Source organism: Leptodactylus fuscus, chromosome 3 (genome assembly GCF_031893055.1).
Source record: "Leptodactylus fuscus isolate aLepFus1 chromosome 3, aLepFus1.hap2, whole genome shotgun sequence".
Classification (NCBI taxonomy): domain Eukaryota; kingdom Metazoa; phylum Chordata; class Amphibia; order Anura; family Leptodactylidae; genus Leptodactylus; species Leptodactylus fuscus.
In genome coordinates, this window is record NC_134267.1 from 56,846,447 (window position 1) to 56,860,393 (window position 13,947).

The 13,947-nt window shown below is 40.6% G+C and overlaps 1 protein-coding gene across 1 annotated transcript in view; it reads right to left on the reverse strand.

Annotated features, from left to right (window-relative positions):
* Window positions 1-13,291: 13,291 nt before the first annotated feature.
* PPP1R14C (protein phosphatase 1 regulatory inhibitor subunit 14C) overlaps window positions 13,292-13,947 on the reverse strand; it is a 30,724-nt gene continuing 30,068 nt past the window's right edge. Inside the window, exon 4 of the mRNA XM_075266589.1 lies at window positions 13,292-13,544. Within this exon, the coding sequence (XP_075122690.1) occupies window positions 13,470-13,544 (75 nt within the window). The 3' untranslated portion in view covers window positions 13,292-13,469. The remainder of the gene's footprint in view (window positions 13,545-13,947) is intronic.

Sequence of the window (13,947 nt, forward strand, 5' to 3'; positions counted from 1 at the left end):
GAGAGAAAAGTCCTGCTTGATGTGAATCCAGCCTTAGTGTAAAGCCAGCCATATGCATTAAAGTCAGTTGAAACCAACAGGTTGTCAATTTTGTCAGGATTGAGCAATAATTAAATAGTTTCAAAACTATCGCCCAACGCCAGAATCAGTTTGTTAGATTTCAACATGCTCTATCCCTTCCAGTATTGCTAAACAAGGAAAGTCTATTCCATACACTGCATGTATAGTGTATACTATACACACTTAGGGTCAGTGCACACAGAGTTTTTTGGAGGCTGATTTTGAGGCAGATTCCTGACCAAATAACTCTGTGTGAACTCAGCCTGGCTAGTATTAGAAGCAGGTTCCTTAGCTTGCCTCTACTGTCCCTGCCCTATGATATCATGTAACCCCCTCACAGGAGTTACTAATGGTTATTTGGCCATATAAGTGCCTTACATGTTATGATGGTTTGTATATGTTGTCATGTTTATTCTGTATTCATTTGTGTAATGTTGTTAAGCTATTGTTCTCTGGTTTCACTTGTCCTAGTGAGCTGTGGTCTCCATAGCAACACACACTATGGTGAGTGGATCTGTAGCTGGAACAGGAAATAGTCATAGCAGAGAGAGGAAGTAGTATTCTGTAAGAGCCAGGGAAGGAGAAGGGTGGCAGTGGCCATCTTGTGTCTCAGACACTGTGCTGTGAGGATTGTCACAGCAACAGCAGGACAGAGAAGCTGTGACAGCGCCCCCATCACTATCAGTAAGAGGACAGGATTATATCAGGTTGAGCAGAGCTATAACCCTGGCAGCCTGCACCTACCTCTACAAGGTAACTGAGCCCCTGCAGTATACCAGCAACTGGACCTGCAGACATCTTAGACTCTCTGCTAATACATGGGAAGGTGTCAGCCAGCTACAAGCCACTGTGCCACAGCTCACTGCTACAGGACAAGTGACCCAGCAGATGCCTGTTACAATAAAGCAGTGAGTACTTCTACCGATCCTGGCCTGGACATTGCCTTCCTTGCAGCTAAGCCCTGGGCTAAAGCTCTTTGTTGGAGTAGAGCACTGACACCCACATCACCATCTCAGCCCAGGGACCAGCGGGTGTCTCAATACTCCAACTGGCGTCACATCTAACTGACTCTGCCTATTTCCCTGTGCACCTCTCCTGGGAGTTCTGGTGCCTATAAGGTCACCGTGACAGTCCAGCCTCCTGCACGGTTCTCCCGGGGTGGTCGCAATCATTCTATAGTTACATAGTAGATGAGTTTGGATGAAGACATCAGTCCATCCCTACAGTCCTCTACAGTATTGATCCAAAGGAAAGCAAAAAAAAAACAAACCATGAGGCTTATGTCAATTGCCCATTTCAAGGGGAAAAAAAAAATATCTTCCTGACTTCAAGCTCCAACAGTGTTAATAAAAACAAATTTTTTATTTCACGGTGCCTGCCTAAGGGCTGTATACACAGCCAGACCTCATCCCTAAAGTGCCGATCAATGAGATAACACTACTGCTATCATTCCTCCCTCATTCAGCCCTATGAATTATTGGCGGCACTGTCCTGTTTACACATGTGATGTGCTACCCATAATCTGCTTATGAGATGCAACCGGCCAACCAATATTTTCATGTTGAATGGCAACTCTAACAGACAGGGTAGTTATTGAGAACAATAAACACAATAAATCCGCTCAAAAACCCCAGCTTTAGATAAAGGAATGATCATACCACATTTTGTAGGCTGCTCAGAAATTCCACGACTGAAGAGGAAGACGTTTAGACAAGTTCCGTAATAAAAATTCCAGCGCCAAAAAATAGATAAAACTTGACTTTTACTGAATCATATTAAAAAATCTTTACAAAAATAGATCCATATTGCAAATACAAACACTGCTTATGCGTTTCAGGACAATAAGATATGTCCCTTACTCATAGCTATGAGTCCCTTACTTTCAAGCTATGAGTAAGGGACATATCTTATTGTCCTGAAACGCGTAAGCAGTGTTTGTATTTGCAATATGGATCTATTTTTGTAAAGATTTTTTAATATGATTCAGTATAAGTCAAGTTTTATCTATTTTTTGGCGCTGGAATTTTTATTACGGAAGTTATTGAGAACACAATTGCTCATATGGCCTGTCTAATATGGCCTGAACACTGCCTGTAGACACTGAGCACTACATTGCTCGGCTAAGCTCCCCTCCCATCTCCCTTCATAGGGCCCCACTCACTTTGCAGTCAGCAAGCATGCACTGAGAAGGCGGATAGCAGTGGCTCTTAGCTATGTAACACCAACTGAAGGAAGAGACAGTAAGAAAAGTTCCAATATCTCCATAAATAAAAATATAATTCCTGAATCTTGTGCTATAATAATATCTGATATTCTGACACTAAGGCTTTTGTTCCGAATGAATCTGAAAACCACCCAGACTTGTTGACTGTGGAGGAGACCAGAAGACCAAGGCTGCAGTTCCAAGAAACACCAAATTTAACAGCCATGACAACATTTTGACGTTAATACGCCTTTAAACATGTTTCCTTCTAATAATCCCCCCTCCCACAACAGAAATGTTTCTGGCAGCCATTACCCTGAGACTTCATACCAATTAAACAATCACACTTGTTGGCTACATGTTCTCCTTCTTTGCTGCAGGCTCTTTCCATACTTTCAAAGCCACTGTTACAAAGCAATGGCATTTTTTAATAAATTGAATTAACTAGCATATCCTTTCCACTTTATCAGGCAAACAAGGCCGGCTTTCATAACTATTTGGCAACCCACACAGACGAACGAATAAAGAACAGTAAAATGGCAGCTCCCTACACAGATAAACGAAATCTCATATTGTTTCGTCGCATCTTTCGGAGCCTATCGTAGCTCGATTAATGACGGCTATAGAGATCTCAGTACTTAAAGAAGTATTAGAACCTTTCAACATTGGATTTTAAGGAAAAATCAACCTGTGATGCAAACTATAAATTTATGCTGAGGGCATGTAGAAAGAAAGCAAGCAAATCTCCTTTTGACAAGCAGCCTTGCCACTTCAGGGATTTCTTTTCATAAATGATTCTCGCCCCAGCACACCGTTGGCATAGAAACCAGCCAAAGCTTTAACTTCTTCTTTGCAAACAAAAATCCTTGAATCTCAAATCCACTTGTAAACTGTCAAGCAAATTACAGGTGTGACTCTTACAGGAAGAGCCCGTTATTTCATCTGTTTGGATTAAAATATATAAAACACATTACTCGATTAGTAATAACAGCTTTTCTGAAAGATTTAAGAAAAAAAATTGATTCGGAATTTATTCCACATCCATATCAGCTCTGACATGTTCACCATTTATACCTAGTATAAGGAATGAAGAAATAAAAAAGGAACTTTGAATGGTTCTCCAATCCTAACTTACAAGATGGCCATATAGGCTTAAAGTGGGTGTCCCATCTCAAGGATTCTATCTATACTGGTAACTTATGTAAATTGAACACTTTTCCTAAATATATTGCTTTAGAAATGCTGCTTTGTTTGCCTGCTGTGACCTTATTCCTCCCATTGTTTACACAGCGTTGCTATAACCATGGACCTGTGAGATAGGACAAGTGACGTCAATTACTCAGTGCTGGAAGGATAATCAGCTCAGCTAATTGCAGTTTGCTGATAACGTCAAGTCTGTTATCTCTCTATGTAAAAACACAGATAACACCAAGTCCTTCTGTACAAGCATCTGCATATTATCCGATCTGCATAAATATTGTGATACCTCAGTGTCATCAAGGGGAGGAGGGGGGGAGAGAAATACAGGAAATTAGAAAAATAGACTGCAGGCAAAGCTGAAACAATGAGATGGGAAAACCCCTTTAAACTGGACCTAATAGTCCAACAATCTTTGCATAAATAGATAGTATGTATGAATAGATAAAAATTTGTAATATATTATAAGAGAAATGTTTTTTTTTCTCTTACTAAACTCCTTTCCTCTCCACCGCCTGACTGACATTTAATCTGAAATATTTGCTAAATATATTTTGGTCTCCCAAGACAGAATGGAGATCACTGAGGTGTCAAATTACATGTGTACATAGAAGTCTATGGAGTGGAAGGCGAGGAGAAGCAAAACAGATACAGAGGTTGCTGCAAACACAGTACAAAAGTATTGCTGCCTGTGCTTGCATTACACTCTACTGGAAGCAAGTTGAACCCCTTCCTCCCTCTCATCTGGATTTTGAAGGTCAATGAGATCATGCGTATGGAAAACCTCACTTCTTTCCTGCATGGCACGACTAAAGCCTACACTAAAACCTGGTTTTATTGGTTTGAATTTCAATGCTCTGGACCATCCCCCTAGCCTTGTTGGGTGCATTCTGTCTGTGATTGACTGTTGCTATTCAGCAACGGATTTACCCCCACCCCCTTTTTTTTCCTCTCTTCTTATACCCCTCCCTCCTTGGCGCTTCTCCTCTATTTCTTCTGCCTGTACCACTTCTTTTCCATTTTACTTCTACCTTTCAGCACCTTCCATGGTCAGACCATCCTAGGACTTAAAATGGTCAAGATTTTGATGTGGAATCCGCGTTAAAATCCTGCTAATAAAAACCGCCTCCCATTGAAATCAAAGGGAGCCGGTCATTTCCTTCCAAAAGAAGCGAGGTGCACCCCCACCCCACCCCCGACAACACCATACAAAATAAAAAATACCGTAATGGAGAGGAAAAACAATTTTCTAAAGTTTTTCAGTAGCAATTTGTGTTATTAAATAAAAATTTTAAAAAAGTAAAGTGAAAACCAGACAATTTTCCTCCTATTTTGTTTATATTTTCCCGGATATAAAAAAAATTAGAACACATTCGAAAATATGCCCTATGTGTCCCTGAAAAAAAAAGACGCAAAAATTAGTTGAATGAGACGTATGAGAAAAACATTATAGCCCTCAAAACCGCACATATAAAATAAGTCTAAAATGTGCCTGGTCCTGGACCACAAATTGGCCCGGTACTGAAGTGGTTAAGACTAAGTGCATTATTTCTATAGTTTAGGGCTAGCTCACACGTGAACTGCCCGCGCGGGTTTTGACACGGAGAGAGACGCGGTGAGCCGCGTCTCTCTCGTCAAAACCCGCCCGCCGCGACCATCGCTGTCGCGGCTTAACCCTCTGCTGTCGGCTCAAATGAATGAGCCGACATAGGAGGGAGCTGCCGGGGGCGGAAGCCGCGCGGCTGAGCCTGCGCGGCTTCCGCCTGAAGAAAGGACATGTCCTTTCTTTTCTCCGCTAGCGGCAGCCCGCCGCTAGCGGAGAAAAGAAGCCCGGCGGTCTCCATAGACCACCATTATAAGGGGAGGTTTTGGACGCGAAATCCGCTGTCAAAAACCTCCCCTTATACTCACGTGTGAACTAGCCCTTAGCCCTAATGTGAGAAACCTTATTATTTCCTACTCTCTAGGGAAATACCAATAATGTATCTCCTTTGTGTCAAACCATTTGCGCACTCGCAGCTGTCAACACAAATGCAGTGTCTTTCATCAAAACTAGTAAGAAAAATGAAGCTTGTGCTTATAAACCTGGACAGGCCTCAGGTATTCCTACATAAGGAGGTTCTCAAGGAAGAGAACAAAAAAAAAAAAAAAAAAAAATTAAAACTGTCTGAAAATAAACAGGTAAGCACCTGCTCCACTAGTTGTACTTTATCTGTTTATACATACCTGCTACAGGTGCAGACATGAGACTCAATAAGACAGCAAAGCTAGCATTATGTATAAGCACTGTAGGTGTATCCGTCTATCCACACCGTGTATGAACACAACCCATTGACAAAGAAAAGAGTAACACCCAGTTCTCAATTTATTCATACATTTCTAGGATGATCAGAATTGACACAACATGCCTTACATGGTTTTATTCATGTGGAATACAAGTCTTTACTACGTGTGTTTTGTGATGTGTCTTAATAGGCGACAAGTCTTAAAGGGGCTCTATCACTAGGAAAAGTCATTTTTAACTAATCACCTCCTTGCATAGCTTTTAGAAAGTCTATTCCACACCTACCTATAGTATGTAGATTGCCTCAGTGGTGTCTGAATAAGTCTGTTTTTATTCATATGCTAATTAGACTGGTGCACGATACATCGTGCACACCTCTCCCTGTTGTTTCCTATGGGAGGCTGCTGATGATGATGATGACTCAGCTTCCTGTTTGCCTCACACACATAGGAGATAATGGGAGAGAGGAGGCTGCTGGGAACTTCCTGTGCTGCCTGGAAGCTCGTTAGCATATGAATAAAAACGGACTTATTCAGAAACCACTGAGGCGATTTACATACTAAAGGTAAGTGTGGAATAGACTTTCTAAAGCCTATGCAAGCATGTGTTTAGATAAAAATGACTTTTCCCAGTGATAGAGCCCCTTTAAAATGAGGCTGATCATGTGCCAAAGTCTGCTACGAATAAAAGGTAACTACAGTCCTTAACCCCTTCCGAACATTCGCCATACTAGTATGATGGATGCGTAAATATGGTGGCTGACTGAGGAGCCATTTTACCAGCGGGGCTGCCATTTTGCTACCATGACAGCCAGGAGCCTTGTGAAGGCCTGGCTTTCATTATTTTCTATTGCAAGCTACTCTATGTAGCCTGCAATAGAACTTCCATGTTTTTGCAATGCATTAGCATTGTATTGCACTGCATCGGTGATCAGACCTCCCGGGGTTCAAGACCCCTAGGGTCTAATTGCAAAAAAATAAATAAAATTAAAAAATACTAAAAGTTCAAATCACCCCCCTTTCCCTATAACACATATAAAAGTACTTAAATACTGTGAAACACATACACATTAGGTATCCCTGTGACTGCAAATGCCAAAATCTATAGATCTCTAAAAATATTTTTCCCATACCGGGAGTCAAAAACAAAAATCGAAAAAAAAATGCCTGGGACGGGAAGGGGTTAAAGGATATTTATTTTGCCTACTTATATAGCACCATCGAGTACAGTCACCCTCCTGATTAGGCCTAATCAGGAGCGGGATGCTGCGATTGAATTCTGATGTACTGTATTGGCATCCCATTGAGGCTAAACCATGGTGAAAGTGCCAATGGTGGAAAATGAAGGGGAAATTCCTCTTAAACACAACACTTTGTAGAGTTAGGGCCCGTTCACACGGAGTAAATGCGTGTGTATCTTGGCAAAATACTCGTGTGAAAAATACGTGTAAAAATAGACTCCCATTGACTTCACAGCAAAATACTGTACACATGTAAAATGTCATTGAAGTCAATGGGAGTCTTATTTTTTTTACACATGTATTTTGCTATAATACACGTGTGTTTACTCCATGTGAACGGGCCCGTAATTCTACAGTTTCCAAAGATTAGTCGGTCACTGTGCTAACTCACAGCCTACCTAACTGCTGATACAACATGGTGTTGATTTACTAGGACGTAGATGAATCTTGAAGGATTTTTCTGCCGATTTTAAGCAAATTCTGCATCAGAGTTTCATACAGACTTTGACGTAAATGTGAACCTAAACTTATCTGTCAAGCTCCACAACTGTCCTATTTACTAAATCAAGACTTAAAAGGGAGCCTGTCATCACAGTCTAGAGGAGTTAGGCGACCTGAATCAATTTGAGGGGCTGGGTTGATATTCTGGAGACAGGCCCCCATTAAGTGTTTTTACTTTTTTTTTGGCTCAAAGTTTATTATAATCTGACTTTAGATTTCTGGTATAGACGTAGTTGCCCTCTTACATTCCATTCACCATGTTTTGTTTTGGTTTTTTTTAGAAAGTGAGGATTTATGTTGGAGATTCAGGGGAAGGGAAAGGGGGGGTAGTAGTGACAATCTTTTTCCAGAAATGCGGGAAACTGTTTGTCACCGGATAATCAGAAAATGGCCCTAGGGCTGTCCCCGGATACGGTTAATATTAATTTTTGATTACTAATTAGAGATGAGCGAACACAGTTTGATCGAATAGGTATTCGATCGAATATCAGGCCGTTCGAGGTATTCGATTCCAAATCAAATACCACGAGGTAAACGTACTAAAAATTCGATTCCCCTCCCTTCTTCCCTGGCGCTTTTTTTTTTTTTTGCACCAATAACTGGGGAGGTGGGACAGGAAATACGACGGAAGCATCCAAAAAATAAAATATCGGAATCATTGAGCGCACATTGAGCTCTGCTACACCCTCATATGCAGCAGAGCTGACTGTGTGCTGAACCCTGCTACATCTCAGATGTAGCAGAACTGGCTGTGACTGGAGTATAAGACCAGATGTAACAGCAGAATAGTGACTGCAGCATAAGACATAATGTAACAGCAGAATAGTGACTGCAGCTCTAGATGTGACTGGAGTATAAGACATGATGTACAACAGAATAGTGACTGCATATATACTCCAGTCACCTCTAGAGCTGCATTCACTATTCTGCTGCTACATCATCACTTATACTCCAGTCACATCCAAAGCTACAGTCACTATTCTGCTATACATCATGTCTTATGTCATGTCACCTCTAGAGCTGCAGTCTTATACTCCAGTCACAGCCAGTTCTGCTACATTTCATATGTAGCAGGGTTCAGCACACACTCAGCTCTGCTGCATCTGAGGGTGTAGCAGAGCACAGCATGCACTCAACGCTGCTACATCTTAGGTGTAGCAGAGCTGTGCGCTCAGTACTGCTACATCAGAGATCGAACAAGAATGGAGACTGCTGTGGACCTTAGACTCCGCCTCCTCACAAAGGAGCCTCCGGCAGAACCAGCGTTGATTGGCCAAATGCTGTACTCTGTATGGCATTTGGCCAATCAACGCTGGTCAATGCATTCCTATGGGAAAAAGTCAGCTCCCGCATATCGCAAGCAGACAGGGATCCTGACGTAATACAATGACTTGGGCATGTTCGATGCCCCCAGACATGCTTCCACTGCTGTCCCAGTTTAATTCCAGAGGTGTTGGCATCATTTCCTGGGGTGTCATAGTGGACTTGGTGACCCTCCTGAGTCGAATTTGGGTTCCCCTGAAACAAAGCATTTTCCCCATAGACTATAATGGGGTTCTATATTCGTTCAAATAGTCGAATATTGAGCGGCTATTCGAAACAAATATAGAATATTTTACTGTTCGCTCATCTCTATTACTAATGTTATTTAGAAAGTAGACTAGCGCAGGGATTTCTAGTCATCCCGGACAACTTCTTTAACCCCTTCCCGACATTCGCCGTAATAGTACGGCGCTGCCGGGAAGGGCTTCCCGCAAACCGCTGTACTATTACTGCGGATGCATGGTGCGCACACAGAAACTGCACGGCTAACAATGCTCCGTAACACCCGCGGTCGGAACCGGGTCCGATCGCAGGTGTTAACCCCTGATATGCCAGCGGTCATGTTGACCGGGGTTTCGTTTTAAAATGGTGCCGATCGGCACCCCCCGCGCCGGTTTCGGGGGGTGCCGGTGTTCATAGGGGGCAGCGGGGGGGGTCTGATCAGTGACCGCGGGTCTGCCCCATCACTTACCCCCTTCACATACCTGGTTGATCCTGCCTAAAAAGGAAGCTGTCAGCCTGTGCGTCCACACAGGCTGACAGCTTCCTATACAATGCAATACACGTGTAACACGTGTATTGCAGCGTATATCTATTAAAACAGTGATCAGCTGATCACTGCTTCAATCCCCCATGGGGACAGGAAAAAAAAGCTGGAAAAAAGTAAAAATAAAAAAGTTTAAAATAAAATAGAAATAAATAAAGCCCCAAAAATCCCATTTTCCCCATATAAATTGTTTTATTATGTAAAATAAAGAAAAATAGAAGAAAACATTACATATTTGGTATCGCCGCGTCCGTAATAACCTGAACAATAAAATTAAAACATTATTTAACCCGAATGGCGAACGTCGTAAAAAAAAAAAAAAAAAAACGTAGAAAACCGCACAAAATAATGATTATTCACCACCTTTCCCTTACAAAATGTTCAATAAAAAGTAATCAAATGGTCAGATGAAAACCAAAATGGTACCAATAAAAAGGTGTTCCCGCAAAAAATAAGCCCTCAACCAGCTCTGTCTACTGAAAAATAAAAATGTTATGCCTTTCAGAAGATGGCGATGCAAAAATAATTGATTTTTTTCCCTAAATTGAATTTTATTCTGCACAAATAGCAAAGCATTAAAAAAATAATATAAATGAGGTATCGCCGTAACCGTACCGACCCGCAGAATAAAGGTAACATGTTACTTATGCTGTACTCTGCACGGGAAAAAAATTAATGCTAAAAAACAATGCCAGAATTGATGTTTCCTTTTACATCCCACCCAGAAAGAGTTAATAAAATGTAGTTAATAAGTTACAGGCCCCAAAATGGTGGCATTGAGAAGCAAATCTAATACCGCAAACACCAAGCCCTCATATGGCCACATTGCCAGAAGATAAAAATCTAGCTTGTACAATGTGAAGACAAAAACCCCAAAAGTCGCCAAATCATTAGGACATAAGTGGCTGCGACTAGAAGGAAATGTATAAGCTGTGCGAGCGTTTTCAGGGGACACCCCATATTTAGAGCTTATGAGGGATAATACACCAGCGCTGATCCCCCAGAATGCCCCTCTTCCCCATCCGTGTCATAGGAGCTAGTGGGAAAATAGAATAGGATTTGGTGTCCCCAATTTACGCTGCACAGCTTACACATTCACTTTGGGGTTACTAATGCTCACTACATCACTTGATAAGTTCTTTGAGGGGTGCGGTTTTCAAAGTGGGGTCACTTTCTAGAGGTCTCCACTGTTTTGACTCCTCAAGGTCTTTGTAAATGCGACATGGTTCCTGAAACTGATCACAGCCAGATCTGCCCTCTAAAAGCTCCTTGGCGCGCCTTCCCTTCTGCGTCTCGCTGTGCGTCCATATATTAGTTTCCACCCACAAGTGGGGTACTATGGTAGTCGGGAGAACTTGCATAACAAATTGTGGGGGGAGTTTTCTCCTTTAACCCCTTGTGAATGTGCAAATTCTAGGGCTAAACGAAAATATTAGTAAAATAAATTCAAATTTGAAAATTTCACCTCCATTTTGTATTAATTCCTGTTAAGCACTTATAGGGTTAAACTACTAGGTATATGTTGTTTTGGCTTATTTAAGGGGTGCAGTTTTGAAAATGGGGTGATTTATGGGGGGCTTTAATACAAGGGTCTTTCAAAACGCCTTCATATCTGGATTAGGCCCTTTAAAAAAATTGGGTTTTGGAAATTTCTTGAAAATTTTGAATATTGTTGTTTCACTTGTAAATCTTATAATGTCCGTAAAAATTAAAAGGGCGCCTAAAGTTTGATGCCGACATAAAGCATTGATCTGGGACATGAGATTTATGATATAATTTTGGCGGTCTGACTATCTGTATGCAATGCACATCATTTCAAACTTTATAAAATGCATATTTTTCAAAATTTCCACCAAATTTCCATTTTTTTCATAATTAAAACAAAACATATCAACCAAAATTTACCACTAACATGAAGTACAATGTGTTACGAAAAAACAATCTTAAAATCACTTTGGTAAGTTAAAGCGTTCCAAAGTTATTGCCACATAAAGTGACATGTCAGTTTAGAAAAATCGAGCTTGGTCAGGAAGTCAAAAAGTGCCATCGGCGGGAAGGGGTTAAGAAACACAGACAACTGACACTTTGATATAGCCAGTGTTTTATTTCAGCAAATATCTTGTAAATAAAATGGTCAACAATACAAAATAAAACAATAAAACTTGCCAGTAAAGAACACTGGAAATGTATCTGTTTGAGAAAAACATGTTAAGAGCACCTTTTACATATAATGTTTTATCGGCATTGGCTTCTGTGCGATATTCCTATGCGAGGAGAATTAAATGAAAAAAATTATTGTACTACCATCATATCACAAACACAAAAGAACAAAGTCGCACTATGGGTCAACCTTGCAATATTGCTATAAAATCATTCTAACTTTGGCAGAACCATAGAAGCATTACAGAACAAGCTCAATTTGAAACGCAGTGCTTTAAAGCGGTTAAAGAGAGTGTATCAGTAACTCTGAGACCATCGACGTGTCAACAATGCTTTACATCTGGATTTCCTTAGACCACAAAAAAAAAAAAAAAAAAAAAAAAAAAAAAATATAAGATATGATTGCCGTCATCTTAACCTCAACACCTCAATCTCACAGAATTTGTGATACATCCTCTCCAACATCATTTCAAATATCTTCAATAAAGTGCTGGTAATAACCTTACCCTAAGTTATAGATGAAATGAATTGTAAACCTGAAAAGGTCCTTGTGATTTCAGATATAAACGGTACCCCCTTTGGCAACATAATAGGTGAAAACGAAAATGTTAAACTGCAGGAAACATCCGCACGTACAACCACTTAATTCTAATAAATGAAACCCAATTGTGCCTGTAACTAAGAGTTTAGCGGTATTGGAGAGGTATTAACCCATTACAGTGTGTGGCCTTCATCGTCATCTCCAGGAGAACACAATAAGAGTCTAAAAGGCCCAATATGAAGAGCCAGAAAGGCAAAATCCACCACAGACTTGTTATCCAGACCGCAAAATGGAGGTTTTTTTTAGTTTTCTTACTGTATATCAGTGTTTATGTGATCGTTTTGCATAGAATTTAATTCATATAAAGCCAAATGTTGGTTAAGGTGCAATTTCTTTTGATTTTGTTATATTTATTTGGGTACCTCAGTCTGGTTGCAATTTCGATACCATGCCAATACAACAGAAATTTCCAAGAAAACTAAAAACTAGTGTGCCCAGCCCTGAAAAACCTTATTACATTGCGGTTTGTCTGAGCAAGAGCTGCTCCTATTAGGCAACTGTTCTGGCTCATGGAGGGGGGTTCCCTAAAAATTCCATATGCCCTGATGGGTCCGATTCCTGAAGCATTATTCTTGCTTTCACCAGCAAACCCCCAGAGAACCCACGTTTACAGTCTATAGTAAGAGCCAAAAAACCAGTGTGAACAGAACCCAAAATGGTAAATCTTGCAAACGTGGAGCTAAGGTTGGAAATTTATTCACGAAACAGACAAACGCAGCAGATATATTGTAATCCTAATACTCTGTCACAATGTTGTATTGTTCAAATAAATGAACATCCTGCACAAGCCAACAACCTTTGATTGTAACATAACTTCAACTGTATTGAAAGACAGTTCCAGAACACAACTGAGTTTGTTTACCATTATATAGGAAAAAAAAAACCCCTAAAAAAAAAAAACCCCTAAAAAAAAAAAAACCCTAAAAAAAAAAAAAAAAGGGGGGGGGTTTGGGGAAAACAAAAAAAACCTTTATTAAACTACCACAAAAACAAGTATTTAGTTAAGAACTACATCTTGGTATATCCCACCCTCCATAACAGCAATATATAGAGTCCTTAAGAAGGAAAGTTTCCTTGAAAAGTCTGGTGGTCTTTTTCTTGCTGCATCTTGAAACAGAGGTGGTCATGGCAACTTTATATATCCTTTTTCTGAGGTGGACTCAATTTTCGCATTCCTTGTATTCGAGACAAAAGTTGGGTGATAAATTCCTACAGGGCAAAACAAATACAGTTGATGTTGATAACCCATACATTACATCCCAATACATGTACATAGGATTAAAGGCATTGTTTCATAAATGATAAACAAAAAGGTTAAACAGTGCTCACAAGACGTCCGTAAGATACTGTCATTTCCATCATGTGCATTTTTTTTTTTTTTTTTAAACCTTATGAACCATCGCCAATGATTTGGACCCTAAACAGCCCTGGCATCGTGTCCAGGGCACATCTACATTGATACATATGGTCCTGAAACTGTGTTAGAAAAAAAAAAAAAAAGCTGTATCACACCATTTTAACCTCCCCCCCCCCCCCCCTCCCCAGCCACAGGGAAAGCAGAGTCAAACAGAAAATTTTGAGACTGCAGCATGTGATGGGTTAGATACCGGCA